The sequence below is a fragment of the Chiloscyllium punctatum genome, chromosome 2, assembly GCF_047496795.1.
Source record: "Chiloscyllium punctatum isolate Juve2018m chromosome 2, sChiPun1.3, whole genome shotgun sequence".
Lineage (NCBI taxonomy): Eukaryota > Metazoa > Chordata > Chondrichthyes > Orectolobiformes > Hemiscylliidae > Chiloscyllium > Chiloscyllium punctatum.
In genome coordinates this window covers 56248649-56271398 of record NC_092740.1, presented here as the reverse complement: position 1 = coordinate 56271398, position 22750 = coordinate 56248649, and the positions used below count along the sequence as shown (strand labels likewise).

The 22750-nt window shown below is 39.6% G+C and overlaps 1 protein-coding gene across 1 annotated transcript in view; it reads left to right on the top strand.

The window, feature by feature from the left end:
- The window catches only part of LOC140484288 (ATP-dependent clpX-like chaperone, mitochondrial), a 52231-nt gene extending 38313 nt beyond the window's left edge, over window positions 1–13918 (top strand). Inside the window, exons 11-12 of the mRNA XM_072582858.1 lie at window positions 12287–12393; window positions 13342–13918. Coding sequence (XP_072438959.1) covers window positions 12287–12393; window positions 13342–13423 — 189 coding nt within the window. The 3' untranslated portion in view covers window positions 13424–13918. The remainder of the gene's footprint in view (window positions 1–12286; window positions 12394–13341) is intronic.
- The last annotated feature ends 8832 nt before the right edge of the window (window positions 13919–22750 follow it).

Genomic DNA, 22750 nt, shown 5'->3' with positions numbered 1-22750 from the left:
AGCTGTCCCAAGTGAATGAGTAAGTAGCTCAGAAGGCATGCAGTACAGAAGGCATGCAAGGTTAGCAGTGTAGGTGTGTGTAGGGTGAGTGGTGACAGCCACTGTGTAAGATGGTGCAGGCAGTAGTGAGAGTGATAGACTGTATTGGTGTGTGAGGTATTGGAGAGACGATCGTAGAACTTGCACCAGCAGAATGGAAAAGGCCATCTTCTGAGTGTGCTGGGCATTCCTTCAGATGGTTAAGCATGCTTTAACCCGGGTGCAACCTCAGACCAGGCTGGCATAGTCTGGTGTACATAGAACATTACGGTGCAGCAAAGGCCCTTTGACCATTGATGTTGCCTCCCCTGCTGATCCTGGGGCAGGTGGAGTCCTGCAACAGCTTCACCCGTCCAGCAGGATTGCAGGATCCGCCCCATAATGTTGGGTGGGGTGCCGATTTCCCCCTGTCTGCCATGACCAGAGCAAATGTTAACAGCTTTACAGGGCATTTCTGAACTGAAAATGCTTATCCAGGTGTACAACAGGCTTTTAAAGATAATGCAGATACAAACAATGCCAAAGGGCATGCAGTCCAGAGTCCTTTATATTTCTCAGTATTGTAACATTTGCTTTTTGTTCCCTTTCTTTACCTTCCCAAATTCATTGCCTCATATTTCTCTGGATTGAATTCCATTCCACATTATTCTGCTTATATAATTGCTTATCTTCCTGCAGTTGACACTATTAACCACACAATGAATTTTCTTTCCATCTACAAACTTCTTGATCATGGCCACTACGTCTAAATCTTAATCAAAGATATACACATTGGGTCTGAGTTGTGCGGCCTGCACTGCCTAACTGTAAACAGCCTCCCAGTCACAAAACAACTGTCAACAATTCATTATTCATTGGCGGTCCCTCGCAGATGAGGATGACTCTCTTCCGTTCTTAGGGTGAGTCTATAGGTGTCTGTACAGACCAGGGTGGCTGCCGCAGGCTCTGTTACACTGGGCACAGGAAGGGAAGGGTAGTGCATCGGTGTGGCAGCCCACTCCTTTTGTTGTTTTTGCCTGGCTTCCACTTTCTCCAGATGTCAAATCTTGAGATGCTTGACGCCTTTCCAGCTGCTGCTCCTCCACTTCGAATGGTCTTGGTCCAAAGATTCCCAGATGCCTGTGGGAATGCCGCATTTTACCAGTGAGGCTTTGAGGGTCACTGAAGTGCTTCCTCTGTCCATGTGGGGCTCAACTGCAGTTTTGAAGCTGGGAGTAGAACCATTCAGCCTTACTTGCTGCCACTGAGTAATTTTTGGATCCATCTTGCTACTTTCCATTGACTTTTACTTTTCTAACAAATCTGCCATGTGACCCCTGTCAAAAGCCTTGTTAAAGTTCACTTAGACTATGTCAAGCACATTACCTTATTCAACAACTTTCTCTATTACCTACTCAAAATATTCAATGAAGTTAATCTGACATGACCTTTGCTTTACAAATCCATGCATATCCAAAATTAATCAATACCTTTACAAATATTTCTAAACTTTAAGAATTTTGCTCTTTAGCTGATTTTAATTTTCAGTTGATCTTCTAAAATCTGAAAAGAAAATTTCAGGATCTTTCTGGTCATCGTCAGAAATACCAAAGGACTTTATTCTCTTTTTTTTATAGATATTTTTATTAGAAATTTAACATTTTTACAAGTTTACAAAAAAAACAAAACTCTCAAGTACAAACATTGATATACAATTAAATCTTAAATATATAATAACCAAAATTTAACAAAAGAAAAATACCGAGAAAAATAAACGAAAGTCAACTAACTACTAATCTAACCTACAACTAACCAGAGTGTATATTTAAGTCTCTTACATTATTCAAATAAGACAAAGAGAAAAAAAAAACAGCGGATAACATAGAAATTGAGTTGTGAGATACATGCTCGGAATGTGTTAATATCAAATGTAACAAAACCCGTATTCGTGCGGGATTCCTCTCCCAAGGGGCCCCGGACCAGCCAGGTTCATAATCTCAATTAAATAAAAGCCTTTGTTAGGATAGCCGAAATATCTGTATTCATATAATTCAAGAAAGGCTGCCATATTTTATAAAATAATTCGGTCTTTCGGTGCACCATATTTGTAAGGAAGTCAAGGGGAATACATTCCATAATTAATCTATGCCAATTTGAAAGTCTAGGGGGGCCCCTCAACCACCCAGTTTACCAAAATATTTTTCCTTGCACAGAAAGAGAGAATAGAAAATAGTCTCTTCCCATGCATGTCCAGGGAGCACAAGTTCGAAAAATCCAAAAGGAGAGATACGGGGTCCACTTTATTTTCCGTTCCTAAAATTTCTGTCAGGATACTTGCTACTTTAGTCCAGTATCTATGGATCTTATGACAGGTCCATAGACAATGTACAAGAGTGCCCACCTCTATATTACATTTGGGACACATTGGAGATGCCCCTGCTTTAAATTTTGCCAATCGATCCGGTGCTATATGGGCCCTATGAAGTATCTTCAGCTGGATAGCCTGAGTTCTGTTATAGATGGTGATTCTTCTGGCGTTTTCCCAAATGTCATTCCACGTTTCTATAGAGGTTTCTAGTCCCAATTCCTGATCCCATGTTTTAAGCAGATTGTCCATATCTCCCGATACTTCATCATGTAGTAAATGATAAATGGTACTGATGGAGGATACCCCCATTGGTCGTAGTACTCTACATTCTCTATCTGATTTATAAAGACTATCTAATAACGTATTGGATTAGTGGTGCTGGAAGAGCAGAACAGTTCAGGCAGCATCCAACGAGCAGCGAAATCGACGTTTCGGGCAAAAGCCCTTCATAAGGAATAAAGGCAGTGAGCCTGAAGCATGGAGAGATAAGCTAGAGGAGGGTGGGGGTGGGGAGAGAGTAGCATAGAGTACAATGGGTGAGTGGGGAAGGAGATGAAGGTGATAGGTCAAGGAGGAGAGGGTGGAGTGGATAGGTGGAAAAGAAGATAGGCAGGTTGGACAAGTCAAGGAGACAGTAACTGAGCTGGAAGTTTGAAACTAGGATGAGGTGGGGGAAGGGGAAATGAGGAAGCTGTTGAAGTCCACATTGATGCCCTGGGGTTGCAGTGTTCCGAGGCGGAAGATGAGGCGTTCTTCCTCCAGGCGTCTGGTGGTGAGGGAGCGGCGGTGAAGGAGGCCCAGGACCTCCATGTCCTCGGCAGAGTGGGAGGGGGAGTTGAAATGTTGGGCCACGGGGCGGTTTGGTTGATTGGTGCGGGTGTCTCGGAGATGTTCCCTAAAGCGCTCTGCTAGGAGCCGTCCAGTCTCCTCAATGTAGAGGAGACCACATCGGGAGCAACGGATACAATAAATGATATTGGTGGATGTGCAGGTGAAACTTTGATGGATGTGGAAGGCTCCTTTAGGGCCTTGGATAGAGGTGAGGGAGGAGGTGTGGGCACAGGTTTTACAGTTCCTGCGGTGGCAGGGGAAAGGTTCAGCATCTGCAGTCATTGTTTTTACCCTATCTAATAACGTAGTCTTCTTCTGTATATAGTCTCGAATTTGGAAGTATCGATAGAGGTCTCCATTAGGTAATCCAAATTTCTGACGCAGCTGTTCAAAAGACATCAAGACCCCATCTTTAAATAGGTCCCCTAGACATGAGATACCCCTGGATCTCCAGAGTTTAAAAGTGGTGTCTGTAAACCCCGGTTGGAATCCCCATGCTCCCACTATCGGCGCATAGGGGGATATTTTATGTGAGTTGCCCTCATTTTGCTGCATTATATTCCAAGCTTTAATTGTATTTAGTATTATAGGGTTTTTACAGTAATCCGTAATAATTTTCCTCTTGTCTGAAAATAAAAGGTTAATAAGTGGGCATTTTACTTGAGAAGCCTTGATGTCCAGCCAGATTGATTGTGGATCAAACAAGACCCAATCAGCTATGTAACTTAATAAGGAACTTAACTGATATTTCCTAAAATCTGGGAAGTCCAATCCTCCCCTTGCCTGTGGAAGCTATAGCTTCTTCAGCTTAATGAGGGGCCGTCTATAATTCCAGATAAAGGAACCCAACCAGCCATGTAATTTACGTAGTGCCAGCCTTGGCAGCATCACCGGAAGCATTCTCATAGGGTATAGGAGACGGGGCAGGACATTCATTTTAATTAGTGCTGTTCTACCCAGCCAGGAAATTGGAAGGTCTCCCCATCGCTGGAGGTCCTGCCTTATCCTTTCCAGTAAATGCACAAAGTTAGCCTTGTATAACTGACCAAATACTGGGGTAATAAAAATGCCTAAATATAAGAAACCCTCCAGGGACCAACGAAAGGGAAAATGGGATCCATCCACTAAGTAGGGTGTCATAGCAAGGCCACCCATTGGCATAGCCTCCGATTTTGAGAAATTAATTTTATAGCCTGAGAATGCGCTAAATGTATTAATAATTTGGACTAAGCGAGGTACGGACATCAGAGGATTACTGAGGAATAGAAGAACATCATCTGCATACAGGGTAATTTTATGTTTACCTGTACCGATCCTCGGGGCCGTTATATTAGGATCAGCCTGTATAGCTTCTGCTCGTGGCTCAATTATTAGTGTAAATAACAATGGCGAGAGAGGACATCCCTGATGGCAGCCCCTACCCACACTGAAGCTATCCGAACCTAATCCATTGGTAACCACAACTGCTTTGGGATCACTATACAATGTTGAGACCCATTTGGTAAACACGTTACCAATACCAAACCTTTCCAATGTGTAAAACAAATATGACCATTCAACCCTATCAAATGCCTTTTCCGCGTCTAATGAAACTGCTACTCCTGGTATCTTTCCCTGATGGCAGGCTTGAATCATATTCAAAACCCTTCCAATATTATTGGATGATCTACGGCCCTTAATAAACCCTGTCTGATCCTCCTTTATGATATATGGCAGTACCCTTTCTAGTCTCAATGCTAACGTTTTAGAAAGGATTTTAAAATCTACATTTAGCAAGGATATTGGTCTGGATGACATACAATCTTCTGGATCCTTTCCTTTTTTAAGGATAAGAGAGATCTTTGCCTCTTTCAGTGAAGGCGGGAGACAGCCCTGACTATATGCATAGTTATACATGTCCATAAGTGGACCAGCCAATATTTCTGTAAATTCTTTATAGAATTCAGCTTGAAAACCATCTGGGCCAGGTGTCTTACTGCTCTGAAGTTGCCTGATTGCGTCAAGTATTTCTTGGACTGTTAAGGGAGCATTTAAGACCGATACCTGTTCCGGAGTTAGGCCCGGAAAGGTCAAATTTTTAAAAAATGATTGCATCCTCCTAGTCCTGCCTTCACAATCTTGTGATTTATATAAATCAGAATAAAATTTTCTAAAGATTGCATTAATCTTTTTATGATCATGAGTCAAAATACCCGTACTTTCCTTGATAGACGTGATAGTTTGAGGGGCCTTTTTTTTTCTTTGCAAGAAATGCTAAGTATCTACCCGGTTTGTCACCAAATTCATATAACCTTTGTTTTGCAAATAATATTTCCCGCTTAGCCGTTTGGGTAAGCGTAGTGTTTAGAGCTGTCCTAAGGGCCGTAATCCTTTGTAATTTAATAATAGAAGGTCTATCAGCGTATGTAGTTTCAGCTGCTTTTAAGCAAGCTTCGAGCAGACGCTGTTGTTCTCCCTTTAATTTTTTCTGGGTAGCTGATGATCAAACCTCGCGCGTAAGCTTTGATGGTCTCCCACATCATTGATGGGTTGCTAGCCGTACCTAAATTAATTTCTAAAAAAGTTTTAAATTCTTGAGAAAAGTACTTTACAAATTTACTGTCTTTCATTAGGAAGGCGTCCATACGCCAATGCCGAGGGGATGTCCCATTATTCCTCGCCTTGGTTTCCATATATACAGCAGCATGGTCGGAAATTACTATACTACCTATTTTACAGGATGATATGGAATTTTAAAAAATCGAGGGGGCATTTATGTGGATTGGAGTAAAAAGAAAAATCTCTGCCCTGTGGATGAAGACATCTCCAAACATCTACTAATCCTAATTCTTTGTTCAGACCCACCAATTGTCTAGATTTGGGAGATACTCCTGTAGTAATCCTGGGAATCCTATCTATTTCTGGATCCATAATACAATTAAAGTCTCCCCCTATAATTGTATGACGAGCACCAAGAGCCATCAATTTTGAAAAGGCTTCCATTATAAATTTAAAGGGGTGTGCTGGGGGGGCAGTACAAATTTAAAATCCCATATTCTTCACCATTTATAAGGGCTTTAATCAGAATATATCGTCCAGATTTGTCTTTTATCTGATTTAGGATTTTGAAAGGGAAATTCTTCTGAATAAGAATAACAACTCCCCTACTTTTTGAGCTAAAAGAAGAAAAAAAGGCCTGATCAAATCCACCCTGTCGTAATTTCAAGTGTTCTTTATCCAACAGATGTGTCCCCTGTAGGAGAGCTATATCAACTCTTTCTTTCTTAAGATTTGATAATATTTTCTTCCTTTTAACTGGCGAATTACTCCCCTTGACATTCTAGGTGCACCACTTAACCGACTGATCAACCATAATCATCCGGGCAAATCCGAGACCCCTCGGGAGGGGAAACCCTATCCAAAACATCCCGAGCATAGAGCATATAAAATTCACAAAAATAAAGGCTCTCTAATACACTCACAACAGTATAACAAAAAAACTATTTCTAAATAATAAAAAAACATATAAAACACATTTAAATGGAGATTTTCCCCCTTGTTCCCAGGGGGCCAGGGGTGTCACTTCCTTTCCAAAGGTCCATCATATCCTCTTCCAACCAATGCCCCACCCTTGACCCAGGCGCTCCTCAATAGGATGAGGAGAATTCAGATATAATACAAAGCTAGAGTTAACAGTGAGCACCCTACCCCCCACACACCTGGATATATTTGGTAATGTTAATACCATGTATAAACATATATAACTATAAAATTACAACCACAGCAAATAATAATTAAATAAAAAATAGCAAGGGAAAAACAACCCCGCTCTGAGAGACAGAGGTAAAATAGAATAAGATAACCACCTCCCCCTACCAACATTAACTAAACCCCCGGCTTATATACACACACACATACATACATAGTTAAGTAGAGAACAAATAAATAAATTCCTCTCCCCACCCCCCAAGATAATATTAAACAGTAAGGTAAGAAAAAAGAAAAAGGGGGGGATATAAACCGGAGTGGGGGAAAGGCAAACCAACATCCATTGTCTCTTACAATTTATGTAAGAGACTCCAAAACTTCCTTAGCCTTTTCTGGCGATCCAATGTTATATACGGATCCTTCATGGTTAAAGCGTAGCGTCGCTGGGTAGCGTAAGGAGTACTGAATATTTAAGTCCCTTAAACACTTCTTTGCCTCATCGAATGGCTTCCTCTTTCGGACCAGAGCTGGGGAAAAGTCCTGGAATAACATGATCTTGGATCCTTTATAGATCATGGCTTGGGAATCTTTTCCAAGATTTCTAGAGGCTTCTAGGAGTATCTGCCTCTCCCTATAGCTCTGCAGCTGGAACAGGACCGGGCGAGGGCGCTGGTTCGAGCCGGGCCCACGTATTGCGACCCGGTAGGCCCATTCTACCCTTACCTGGCCTGATCCAGCCTCCAGATTTAAAAGCTGTGGCAGCCACTGCTCGAGAAACGCTGTAAGCTGGCCTTCCTCTTCCCTTTCGGGAAGGCCCAGCAAACGAATATTTTTTCGACAACCTCGATTATTGAGGTCGTCAATGTGATTCTCTAAGGTCCGGACTCGCTGTTCGATCTTCGCATTAAGTTTAGAGATCATTTCCACGAGGCTTACCACTGTAGGTAAGTCCCCCGGGGCAGCTGCAGACGCCTCTGCTGCAGCTGGAGAGGGTGGGGGAGAGGCTCCTGCTTGCTGAGAGCTGCAGGCTCCCTTCCCTTTAGTAATTTTTGCTGAAGATTAAATTGTTTAAATTCAACACTGAGCAACTAATTAAATTAAACAGTTATTTTAATTGATTTGGTGAGTGTGGTGGGGGTGGGTGACCCACTTTGCCCAAGTCTTGGGAGGAGCACTGTAGACTCAGACTTGCTGGGTCGCCGCCATCTTGGATCCCCCGGACTTTATTCTCTTAACCTTTCTAGCCCTTCAGTGAGAACTTATATCATTGCCTGTCATTCATTGTCAGTTATTTACTGATCCAGGAAATGAAGATTTAGCCTTCCTTTTAACTTCCGATGGATTGCCAGTTCATTGTTAGATGTTTGCTTCTGCTATGTTTGCTATATGATGTTTGAAGTTTCAGTATAAAGTAAATAGTATAGTGTAATTCTTTTCATTTTTAAACTCATTTTGATTTCTCTCTTTTTGCATATCTGTTGTTGCCATTTTAAAGTTTACAGGTTTATCGGTGTACAGAACATTAACACCAAAACAAGAAGTAGTAATGATGTCACATTTGCATTGCTATTATTTTCATGTGATTTGGAAAAAGAAACTGGTGGAATTAACTGAAGTTTGGATATAAGTAATACCTCTTTGCTGTGTAAAGCATTTTTTTCTGTGTTTGTTTTCTTAGTTTGTTCTCAGATCACTTCCTTAAATTGGAGCCATCTTTCACCATTTTAAGTGCCAATCTTTGAGTCAGAGAGAAGTATGGTACCTGTGTGTGCTTCGCCACAAGTTCCTTGCCTTTAGTTTTGGTTTCAGCACTTTAGTCTTGGTAATAGTTATAACTTTAGCTCAGAACTCGGAGAGAATGAAGGATGACTGTTAGGAAAAAGACGTTCTGCTATATCACTATCACCCATTTTGCATGCCTTCTCCTTGACTTTCCTAGTTTTATTTCCACTTCCAATTGATCTGAATTAACTCAAATTACCATTCATTGTTTGAAAATTTGCCACTGCTCAAAGGGCAAGCAGCCTGTTTATTTCTAGAAGCAAATGCATTTTCCTTTTTTTATTTTTCTTTCTTTAACCTGTTCAACAAAAGTAAAATACTGTCAACTTTTGAAGGTTATCTAAGATGTTTTGCTCCCACATTGAACAATGACAAGTTACTGTGCCATGCTGGGCTTAAGGGAAGGAGTAGCATTTCTTCCGCCAATGCCCTCCCATCTTATAGCATTAAGGACAGGTAGCCTGTGCAGCTTGATTTTTGTAGCTGCAGTTATAGTGATAGTCAATCAGACAGGTAACACATTTCCAAATATGAGTTTGTATTTGCATTGAGGTGTCACTGGGCCACTCTGGTATCTTTGGAAGCTGTTCTTTTAAATTTCCCTCCCACAAAATGCACTGTGAATGGCTATTCATGGCTGGCAGCATTTGCCTTGGTACACAATTGAGCTTTAAACATGGCAACCACAGCAGATATCCCAGAAGGTCTTGGTAGTGGTTGATACTCCTGTTATTGAGTACATGATCATGCAAGTACAGCGCCATAGAGGTAAGGTCCATAAACAAAGGAGTGAACAGCAGTGAATTGCATGAGATAACTCCCGAGAATTCAGAGAGAAAAACCCTCCATGAAAATCCCCAAAATGTAAATTTAACCAATTTTTGGTAGACATCAGCCCAACAGCTAAAGCTGCATCTGTGGAGAGAGAAACTGTTAACATTCCATCATTTAATTTCATCAACAATTCATCGGATGAAAGGACACAGTCTTGAAACACTAATTTGATTTTTCTTTTCTGGGAGTGTCAGGAAATTTAATTCTTCAAAGAGTTGCATATGGTGCTGGCAAACTGTTGGAAAAAGCAGATAGATGTCAATACATTGCTGGTCTGGAGTCACATGCCAGGCAGATCAGGTAACAGCAGATTTCTGTCCCTAAAGGACATTAGTGAATCACATAGTTTTTTTTTGCAACAATCAATGACAGAATCATAGACACCATCACAGAAACTAACTTGCAATTCCAGATTTTATTAATTAATTTAAATTCTACCAGTTATCTGAAGTTAGAATTGAACCTGTGTCCCTTTAGCTTGGGCTCATGGATTACATGTCCAGTGACATTACCAAGTTACCACCATTTCCCCAAATGCTGAGTATTTCCTCCTTTTTTCTGTTGTTATTTCACATTTCCAGCATCAGGAGTGTTTTACGTTTGCACTGTTAAACAGTACTACTTTAATCTTAAAATTTAAGATTCAATCCCAGAAACATTCTTATGTTGCGAACACATCTCATAAATCCCAATATGATAACATTTTGACTGACTCCCTTATTCTACATATGCCAGACGCGATTTTGTTTTCACATTGTGATACATTTATTCTGTTTAATTCATTCTGCCTGATCACAAACCAACAGTCAAATAAAGCAATAATGAACCTGCTCTCTAATTTTCACTAATGTTAATTTGAAATAGTGCAAAATATGAAACGTACATGAGGATGAGTTTTCTGATTTATTTTCTTTCCGTAAAGGAGGAATTGAGTTTCTCCAGTAACATCAGTACTGCTTAGCTCCAAAATCAATTTGGTACTCTGATTTTATGTATTGATCCTATTATCTCAGTAATGTGCAACTACAGCACCACTTTTTAATGAGTGAGGAGTTATCCATCTGTGCTTCTGATGTCACACTTTGTTATCATATTAGTGCTCTTCACTGTCTTGTGAAACAACATAACCGCATTAAAGTCAGTGTGGGATTATATTTGCCGCTTTAACTCTTTAATTTAATTCTCCCCTCCTCCAAAAAGTGTCCTCCTGCCTCAATACCAGCTTGAGAGGTCCCTCGAATATCATAATGTTCACTACTGACTGGATTTTCATAGGATTGACAAGACTGGGTACCTTCAAAACTGCATCCCTGCTCCCGTTCTAGGTGTCCATTATTTTCACCAATGTGCATACAGACAATGAACCCATACACTGCATTTCTGGTTGGCTACACAGTGAGGATAGGCAATTCCTTAACTCCTCCAATTTTGGTATAGTTGGGCCAGCTTTTCAGGTGCTTGTGTTTCCCAGCCCATCTGATGAATCAGAGAGGGAAATTTTTTGCTTCCTCCAGCAAGCACTCATCCTAGAATAAATGTCAAGATGGAAATGCCAAACCTGGAAATTTCCTGACTTTTACTTCTTGCCTTTAATCAAACCCCATATTCCTTTTATGTCATGAGTAAGATTGGAAACAATATGTAAAAAAGAAGGGAATAAACTATCTTGTGCTCCTTGATTCACTGTATTGAAACATTAACCACATATTGTGTTTCAATTTTGGTTTTTGTGGTTAATGCATTTCATTTTTTTATCATTCTTGGGCTGTGGGCATCACTGGGTAAGCCAACATTTATTGTCCATCCCTAATTACCCTGGAGATGGTGGTAGTAAACTGGCACCTTGATCTTCTGCAGCCTTGCAATAGATATTCCTACAGTGCTGTTAGGAAGTGAGTTCAAGGATTTGGATCCAACAAAACTAAAGGGACAACAATATGGTTGCAAGTCAGGATGCTGTGTGGTTTGGAGATCTTGCAGGTAAAGGCATTCCTATGTATCTGCTCATTGGAAGAAGTTATGGGTTTTGAAGATGCTATCAGAAGGATGAGTTATTGCTGTGCATCTTGTTTGATGGTCCACACAGTTGCCAGTGTGTGTTAGTGGTGAAGGAAATGATGTTGAAGATACCAGTCAAGTGGACCACTTTGTCCAGAATAATGTCAAGTGTCAAGTATTGTTGCAGGTGCACCCATCAATGCAACTGGAAAGTATTATTTCACACTCTTGACTTACACCTTGTAGAAGGTGGACATGTGCTGAGGAGTCAGGAGGTAAGTTACCTCTGATAGAATCATTTGCATCCAATCTGCTCTTGTAGCATGGTATTTAATGCTGAGTCTATGGATCTCTCAGAATGTTGACAGTGAGGTTTTCAACAATGTCAATACCATAGAAAGCCAATTTGTGATGGCTTCATTCTCTTTGGTTTGAGATGGTCATTGTTTGGCACTTTTGTGACACACTGATCTTATTGCTACTTATCAGCTCAAGCCTTGATATTGTCCCAGTCTTGCTACATACGAACAGAAGCTGTTTCAGTATCTGAGGAGTTGCAAATAATGCTGATGATTGCGCCATGATTAGAAAATAAAATCCAACTTCTATTCTTATGACAGAGGGAAAGCCATTGGTAAAATAGTTCACACTGATGTTTATCTGCAACAAGATGAAAGTAAAACTGCTTAACTGTAAAATCTTTAAACTTGATAAAAGTTTAGCTAAAGTTACAGTTTTAAAGCATAATTTTGTATGTTTTTATTTCAGGAACAATTACTGATGGAACCTATGTACGAGATTCCGAACTCAGATATTGTAGGCTTTCAAGTGGATAAGGATGTTGTTGAGGGTAAGAAGGGTCCCCAGTATGTTAGGTAAGCTTCTGTACTTGCATCATCCAGATTATTGTGATTAGATAATTAGATTAAAAACCCATCTGGTTCACTAGTGTCCTTTAGGAAAGGAAACTGCCATCCTTACCTAGGTCAGGCCTACATGTGGCTCCAGTCTCACAGCAATGTGGTGACTCTTTAACTGCCCTCTGAGCAATTAGGGGTGAGTAATAAATGCTGCCTAGCCAGTGATGCCCTCATCCCGTGAAAGAATAAAGGAGATAAGCAGTGAAAAAATCATTAAGTTACATTAATACTATATGCAACAAATGCAACTTATGCAACAAATTATATTACAAATTCACTGTCAAAATAGTCAGAATACAAGCATCTCAGTTAATTCTGACCTGTATTCCTTACATGTACAATGATTTATTTTGTCATATGTATTAAGTTAAAGATTACTATTGGTGTCAGCATAGATCATTGACAGCTTTAACATTACACCAAGAGAAAAATTTATGCCAACTTGACTATTGTATTGTTGAGGTAAAAACAATGACTGCAGATGCTGAAAACCAAATACTGGATTAGTGGTGCTGGAAGAGCACAGCAGTTCAGGCAGCATCCAACGAGCAGCAAAATCAACGTTTCGGGCAAAAGCCCTTCAGCTTTTATTCCTGATGAAGGGCTTTTGCCCGAAACGTTGATTTCGCTGCTCGTTGGATGCTGCCTGAACTGCTGTGCTCTTCCAGCACCACTAATCCAGTATTGTATTGTTGAACTTCATATTCTAATTGAAAATGCATGCCTTGTAAATTTATTCTGTATATCTTGCTCTCAATGGTCCTATTTCAGAAAACAAGTGTGAGGAGCCCTGACTAATAACACATCACTTTATACTAATGGCAATTGTGTTTTAAGGTGCATTTTCTTAACTTCAACCTTTTATTATTATGTGAACTGAATTACAATAATTGATTCTTACAGAACACCAACAAATGTCGATGACAACCACAAGTTTAGTAGCCACGATCATGGCTGGATTAAAAGAATTGACACCAACAAATGATCAGCTACATACTGAATATTGCTTGGGTACAATAAAAAAATACTGTTTTGGAGGCTGAGCTGAAACGAGAAAAGCTCATTAGTGATCAATAAATGCGAGATGTTGGCACATAGCAGCTGTTCTTAATTTATTTAATCTGGTTGCATGAATGGTGTTGTATATAAAGTACTTCAAGCTACCTTTAATTCCGTTACTTAAGAAAACCCACAACCAAATACTAAAATAATTACTTAAACTTTATTGCATGTAACAACCAAAATAAGGCACCCCAAGTAAGCAAGTTAAGCCTTACAACCCAACTTAATATTAACCAATTAATGGTGGAATTTAGCTATGATTCCAACCAGCAGCATCTGTCTCTGAATGTCTAGGGTTTGATCCTTGTGCAGTGTTGCTTTACAGAGTTCTGCTGCTGAAGAATCCTTATGTTGAATTTTTACTGCATTTTATGTCTTATTAAGTTTGGGGTGTGATGTTATTTATGATACTTCTGAAGTCACTGAGTCTGTAGCTTACTTTCTTATCAGGAGTAGCTTCTCTTTTCTTTGTCACATTGAATGTTAGCTTTCTGTTCACTTCTTGTGCAAGCAATTTTAATTGCTCATTTGTCACAAGCAAATAGTTATCAAGCAACTGTTAAAACAGATTGTTTCTGTAACTTAACTCCTTATTTTCCCAGGAATGACTAATTGCTTTCAGTTCTTTTATAACAGTTTGCCCTTGCCCTTTTATTTCAGGGAACAATTTATTCTAGAAACAGTTATTGCTGATACTTTCAATCCACAAACATTATTAAAGTTCTTAAGTTTACAGTATCACAAGGGGGGGGGGGGGGGGTGATGAATAATAATGATAAACCTTCCACCTTCCTCAAAAATAATAGTCAAGCATTTCTCCTCTGTATCTGCCAAGAGTAATAAAACAAAATTTTATTGATGTACTTTTATTGGCAAATAAGCCAATTAAATATTATTTAAGATAGATTACTTCCAATGTTCAAAACTGTACAACAAATCAGTTTATTTTTCATAACACCATATATGAATTGTAAGTGAAATTATTTTGGTTTATTATTGTATCTTTGGCACCATGTTTAAACAGAAGCACAATTCTATATTAGGAGCAATCTCAAACAATATGATGCTGCCACCCCCAGCAAATATTTTAAAAATGTATTTACAAACATTGATTGTGTTAATATATTTCATTGTATTAAATGTGCAATGGCATTATGGTAAAAACAAAATAAACATCTAGTTCTTTCTTGCCTCAGGTGGTTTTCAAGATATTTTTAGGTCCATAATTTCACTGCTGGGAGTGTTAAGGGGCAGAACTTGTGATTTTCCATGACCATCCATGTGCCTTGAAGATAGCTTTCCTTATTGAAGTGCATGTGAAAATTTATTTTATTTTAAAATGTTGACAGGAGTTGTATTCTGAGTTTAGTAAGGACTGATGAATATCCAAGAGTTAATTGGTTGTCACCACAGGTTTAAAGACCAGAAGAAATTGTAACAGGAATAGGCTGCTTGAGCTAGCTGTTGAGCTAGCTCTTCTAATTCAATAGGATCATGACTGATCCGATATTCCTCAGTCCAATTTCCTACTTTTTCCCCAGAACCCTTGACTGCCCTACAGATCAACTATCTCAACCTTAATAATACACAAGGACTCTGCCTCCACAGATCTCTGTAACAAGGAGTTCCAAAGACTCTCAACCCTCTAAGAGAAGAAATTCCTTCACATCTCAGTCTTGAACTGGCACCCCTTAATTCTGAGACTAGGCCCTGTGGTCCTAGAGTCCTTCATGAAAGGGAATATCCTCTTAGCATTTACCCTGAATGAATCCTTTATATTTCAACAAATCACCTCTTATTTTTTTGAAAGTAGTAGAGTAGAGTTACAACTTATTTTGCCTTCGCTCATCAGACAATCCCTCCGTACTCGGGGATCCTCCTAATGAACTTTCTCTGAACTGCCTGCAATGAAATAATATCTCCTTAAATAAGGAGAGCAAAGCTGCTCACAGCTGTTATTTTTCCAGCTTTATTGCCTATCTCTATTTGCTCAGAAGCCAGCTATGAGCCAACCGCATGAAGTCACATGAAAGCCAAACCAAGTTAGAACAGCAGAGTTCTTTCCCTAAAGGACATTAGTGAACCAAATGAGTGTTTACAACAATCCGTGATTATGTGCTTGCGAATCGTTTAATTCCAGATCTTGTAAAAATTGAAGTCAAATTATATCATTTACCATTCCCCAGAACATTAGACTGGAATTCTAGATTACTAGTCCATTATCACTATGACAACACTTTCACAAATTGGGAGATTTTTGGAGCATAACAGAAGAGAGAGAAGAGGCAGTCTGACTGGGATTTGCAGCATCTGGTTGGCATGGATGATTTGGACCGAAGGGTCTGTTTCCGTGCTGTGCATCTCTATGACTCTATTACTCTGGATTTTGGGGTGGAATGCCACAAAACAACAACTGATTCAACTTGTATTATTACGGGTTCACAGCATTGTTACAGTGCAGTAGGAGGCAGTGTGGGTCATGTAGCTTATAGTGTCTGCATTGGCTCTCTGAGCATTTTGATATGCAGCTAATTTTGTGGCTTTCACCCATAACCCTGTACATTGGTCCAATTTTAGCAATCATTCCATTGTCCTCTTGAAAGCTTCAATTGAACTACTTCAAGATGGTGCATTCCTTACCTTAATTATTTGCTGTGTGAAAAAGCTCTTTCTCATCTTACATTTGTTTCTTTTGAAAAACATCAGAATTCCCCCGGTTCTTTATCTATCTATGAATGGAAATGATTTCTCCATATCCACTCTACCCAGAATGCTCATGATTTTGAAACTTGTATCAAGTCACCCTTAGCTCTTTCCTCCAAGAGAAATGTTCAACTTCTCCAATATTTCCTCATAACTGAATGGTCTCATCCATGGAAACATTCTTGTAAACCTGTCTTTCACTCTATTCACTGGATTTACATCCTTTCTACACTGTGGCACCCAGAATTAATCAGTTTCTTTATAAGTTCATCAATAATTTCACTGTCCTTTTATTCTATATCCCTATTCATGAAGCTGAGAATATTGTATGCTTTATTAACAGCTCTTTGTACTTGTCCTGCTACCTTTAATGACTTATGTACATGCACCCAGGTTTCTCTTCTCCTGCATATTTGATAGAATAATATCTTGTGGCAGAGTGCTTTTCCTCACACTTCTCAGTATTGAACTTTATCTGCCACTCCATTGAGGTGTTAATGTCCTTTTCAAGTTCTCCTCACAGTTTAAAGTTAAAAATCACACAACCCACTGCTGTTAAAAATCACACAACACCCGGTTATCGCCCAACAGGTTTGTTTAGAAGCACTAGATATTGGACGCTGCTCCTGAGCAGCGCTCCGATAGTCAATGCTTCTAAATAAGCCTGTTGGACTATAACCAGGTGTTGCGTGATTTTTAACTTTGTCCACCCCAGTCCAACACCGCACCTCCAAATCCTTACAGTTTATAATTCTCCCAGTAAGGAGCACAGACAGTATGTATAAGACTTCAACAGAGAGAGATGGAAGGCCGAATAAATATAATCTTATCACTCTGTCCCTTCTGACTTACTAAATTGTCACACAATACTTCACGGGCACTAAAAATTAAAATATGACACTGGAAGTGTTTAGGTTAAGTGCCCAACGTCTTGCTCACAGAAGTAGCTTTTAAGACGTGTATAACAAAAGTAAAATGCGACATGGAGAAGTTCACAGTTTAGGGCCCAGCAATAGGCTCGTTCAGCATTCGTAGAAAGTTGGGAGTGGTCAAGAGATCAGAATTTGAAAAATGCAGAAAAAAAAATCCATTATCTTGGATGATGGCATAACTGGAGGAGATTACAGAAATACAGATGGGGGTCACTCTTAATGAAGTTTTACCCTAACTTCACTTCATCTCTGCAGTTGGTGCACTTTCTGTTCATCCTATTTGGTCCCTGCAAGTTCAATCTTTACTATTAAAATATCCCCAATGAAAGAACAGCAGTTTGAGGCCAATTTAGTTTGGGATGGAGTGGAGGGGGGGGAGATCATAGAACTTAAGATGATCCTTTTTTGTGAGTGGTCCTTGTAAGTATACTGTTCAGGGGGTTTTGGGCAATGTAACTGGATGGTGTTAATAGAGGTCTTCCAAATCTTGGAAATAAACCTTCAGTATTTATGGTAAAAGAAACTTGGTGGAGAATGAAGGATTTTCAGGAATACATTACCCCACTCAGAATGATCCAGTATCCTCAAAATGCTAAAGAAGTGACAGAGTCAGAATCACCTGAAAATTGTAGATCACTGCTTTATGGTGATTCTCGGTGATGATTACAGATCCATCCTATGATAGACAAGTGAAATTGTCTAAGTATAACTTAAGTTTTTTAATTAAGCAATTTCCTTGGAATTCCAGATAGTATGAAAAAGGAGGCCCGAGTACAGTAACTTTGGAAAATGGGAACATGGGCAGAAGGAATGTTGGAGTAAGACTTTAAAATGTACGAGCAGAAGTTGATCTAAGAATCTTCAACTTTACTACTTTCATTTTTCCCCATAACCCTTGATTACCTTATTAAAGATGAAATTGTCTGTATCAACTCTGAATACACTTAATGATGGAATCTCTACAGCCTTCTTTGGTAAAGAATTCTTCAAATTCACTCCCCTCTGACAGAAGAAATTCCTCCTCATTTCTATTTTAACCAGGTGACCCCATATTCTGAGATTATGCCCTCTCATCATCATCTGTCCAATAAGGGGATACAATCTCTCAGCACCTACCCTCCAATAATCTTATGTTTTTCAATAAAATCACCTCTCATTCTTCTAAACTCCATTCAGTACAATCCCAAGCTACTCAACCTCTCCTCCCAAGAAAAGCCCTTCTTACCTGGGTAAATCCAGGAGGAAAAGAGGAATGTGGCCGGGTCAAATGAGCCGGTTCAGTGCAGATTTTACTGATGAGCAGGTCACTAAAGTAATCAAGAGATGACCATGAAGAATAAATACGCGACATCAGCATCTCAATGAGGGAGAGGGTTCATGAATACCTGCAATAGCTTCATTAGGGCAGCGTAAAATTTTAGTAGATATGGTTCATTCAGTTCCAATCACCAATCAACCACAAGAGAAATTTTGTATATAACACAGATGGGAGCAAATTAGAGATAGGCAGAGTGAAGCCCAAAGATTGCAAATAGGGATGTTCTAGTCCATATCCATTTATGGGCTAGCCCGAACAATGAGAAACAAGTTTAGGGATTAATATCATAAATAAGACAAGAGTATTGGCAAATTCCTGAAGGAAATAAATCATTTGGCCAACTGTAAGTGGAAAAAGTTATATTTAATACAATTGCTGCTTATACTTGTTACTTAATGCTGATAGTAATAGCCAAATCCATCACCTTGGACTGGTCAAAGAATGGAGTGTAAAGTCCAATTTCCTGGAGTGTGTGCTGCACATAAGCAGGTTTGCAGCAATAGAAACAGCAGTAATTCCTGGTGAAGAACTTTGTGCTTATCGGTGCTACCCTATTAGAACAGAAGCAAAGGCAGCACTGCAGTGATAGTTAAAGAACTACTGGAGTCCTGGCAACCAAGGACACAACCACAAAAGAAGATTTTGGGATGAACACCTGACAGGTATGTCAGGAACACACAGTATATATTGCTTTTATTTTCATTAAGTACATCTCTTTGACGATACTGAACTACCTTTAATTTAAAACCCTCTAACCAAATAACTTCTTCCATCTCTGACAGCCCCTTGAACAAGACCTCTGGAGGTACACTTGTGAAGGCTGTCCTTCCAACCCTCCGCCAGTGAAGAGGCTTTTAATGCAGTGAGTAATCTGTCTAGAGTAGTTCAAGGTCACATTCTAATGAGCACAACTGTAATGAGCCATCAACTAGAGGAGGAAGAACAGCTAAGTTCTTGGATACTTGGAGGATTACTGGAGGTCCCTGCTGAACTCGGTCTAATCTCAATGGTAGTGAGGTGATAGAAATACATGGACAAATAGGGGAATTTCTAGCAGAGGTGCCAGCAATCAAGTGTGGAGCTCAAAAACTGCATGAATTTATGTAAAACTCTGTTATCTCACTTTTTAGATTAGAATCAATCTAAACATCAGGTCATAGACAGAGAACACAGGGGGCTAACACCTTCAACATATTGTCTAGCTATCACCATTGTTAACAGCTAACCCGAGAATGCAACTTTAAAAAAAAGGGTTTTGTGATTTACACATGAAAGAAGTGAAACTATCACTGTATTCTAACAGATGAAAGGCTTAACAGACAATCAATTTTTCAATGTATAATTTCAGTTACATCACACTGCAAACTTTTGCTATAAATTCTGTGTTACGATCAAGCCCTCCACAATCACCTGATGAAGGAGCGTCACTCCGAAAGCTAGTGTGCTTCAAATTAAACCTGTTGGACTATAACCTGGTGTTGTGTGATTTTTAACTTTGTACACCCCAGTCCAACACCGGCATCTCCAAATCATCAGTATTACTTGGCAGCTGTCTTTACTTTCAAGGAACATAACTCTCAGTGCGATTCAAATCATATTCCTGCCATAATATGAATCCAGAATCTCATTAATTTCAGCACGTTCACTAGTACTGGCCCTCACATTTGACTTCACATCAAAAGCATTGGTCCCAGCTCTAAAGAAAACATCTATTTTATCCTTATATCTTAATTCATTTGCTTCTACCTAAATCTGTAACCTTTGTTTGTAATTATACCTGACTTCTTTGTTAGGTTTGAACTCCCGCCTGTCTCCAAATATGCCTTTCCTGCTATTTGTTTAAGTATGTATTATACTAACTGACTGTTTACCTGAATATCAATGTACACAAAGAGCAACCTTTCAAATCAATGAAACATCATCAAAATGAAAATTAAATGCTCTAATAACGTGCCAAATGTTCCACAGTTCTTGATTTCTTAATGAAATATATAAGAACTTTTCATTCCTTTCTGTTGCCATCTTTTTGTTGTTGTATGACTCTTCATAAAACTAACACATGCTTCATTGCAGGCAATCATTATTGAACTATTTACACCTAGCAGAGATCCCAACCAACAAGGCAATATAATAAAAAGCTCAGGCTTACTGATTAATGTCTTTGTGGATGACAAGAGGGGATTGTTACGGTGTATGTGTACTTTAGAGGAGTGGGAGGTGATGGAAATTCTCTGTGGAAAATTAAAAGCCTACATGACTCATCTCATATTAAAATCAATTATGTCAATATGGACTTTAAGGAACGTTGTTATAATGAATGATGCAACGGATCAGCAATGCTGAATGCAAATGCAAACATCAATAATGTCCATTGCTTCCTGGCCAAGACCCATGAGCTGGAAATTGTCAGATAGCTAATGCTTCTCAGATGAGACTGATCGGACCATAAATCTTTACAAAATACTTTAGAAGCATAGATTTTCATAGTTATTGAAATGTGACAATATTCACATTAAACTGCTTTCATTAGAAAGAGACAATAGATGTGTTTAAACTGAAGGTCACAAAATCTCAGGCAAGGAGCATGGCAAAGCCTTCATGATGACTATAGCTGGTACATGTGTTGAACCCATGCTTTGGTGTCACCCTGCATCACAAACCACCTGTGCGGCCAACTGACCTCTTGTGATGTTATACACTAAAATAAAACAAAGATCTGTGAATGCTGGGAAGTTGGAACAAAACCAGAAATTTCTGGAGAAACTCAGCAGGTCTGGCAACAATAAAAAAAAGTCACTGGATTCAAAGCATTAGTGCTTTCTCTCCACAGATGCTGCCAGATCTAGAGTTTCTCCAGCAATTTCTGTTTTTGTCCCATGACATCATATATTGATTTATAATGCAGGATCATTGAATGTATTGCTTTCTTTCTGTTTTGCTTTTGGGCGTCATGTTAATTTTCAAATATTAAAATAGGGCTACATTGGAAAACAAAAACTGTGGAATTTTAACCTCAGTTGTGGAACTCGATCTCTTGACCTCTGCATCACCTTCCTCAATCTTGATACCTAAATCTTGAATCAAGCTGGTGATTGGCCACTTGGCCTCAGAGTCAAACGGGCTGGGCGGGGGAACTGCTGCCCAGGGCACAGCATGTTGAAGGAGCTGTGTAACCTTTTCCTCTCAACCCTGGAGTCCAAAGTTAAAAATCATACAACACCAGGTTATAGTCCAACAGGGTTAATTGGAAGCACTAGCTTTCGGAGCGCCGCTCCTTCATCAGGTGGTTGTGGAGGACATAATTGTTAGGCACTGAATTTATAGCAAAAGTTTACAGTGTGATGTAACTGAAATTATACATTGAAAAATGCCTTGATTGTCTGTTGAGTCTTTCATCTGTTCTGATACCATGATAGTTTCACTTCTTTCATGTGTAAATCACAAAACTTTTTTTTAAAAAGTTGCATTCTCAGGTTAACTGTAACAATTGGTCTTAGCTAGACAATATGTTGAAGGTGTTAGCCCCCTGTGTTCTGTCTGTGCCATGATGAGTTACATTGTGCTTTGCTCAAAAACTGCATGAATTCATGTAAAACTCTGTTATCTCACTTTTTAGATTAGAATCAATCTAAACGTCATGGCACAGAGAACGCAGGAGGCTAACACCTTCAACATATTGGGATTAGGAGAGCTAAGAGAGGGCATGAAAAATCCCTGGCGGATAGGATCAAGGATAACCCCAAGGCATTCTATGCGTATGTGAGAAACCTGAGAATGACGAGAACGAGGGTAGGTCCGATCAAGGACAGTGGTGGGAGACTGTGTATTGCGTCGGAAGAGATAGGAGAGGTCTTGAACAAGTACTTCTCTTCAGTATTTACGAACGAGAGGGACCGTATTGTTGAAGAGGAGAGTGTGAAACGGACTGATAAGCTAGAAGAGATACCTGTTAGGAAGGAAGATGTGTTGGACATTTTGAACAACTTGAGGATAGACAAGTCCCCCGGGCCTGACGGGATATATCCTAGGATTATGTGGGAAGCAAGAGAGGAAATTGCAGTACCGTTGGCAATGATCTTCTCGTCTTCACTGGCAACTGGGGTGGTACCAGGGGACTGGAGAGTAGCGAATGTTGTGCCCCTGTTCAAAAAAGGGAATAGGGATAACCCCGGGAATTACAAGCCAGTTAGTCTTACTTCTGTGGTAGGCAAAGTAATGGAAAGGGTACTGAGGGATAGGATTTACGAGTATCTGGAAAGACACTGCTTGATTAGGGACAGCCAGCACGGATTTGTGA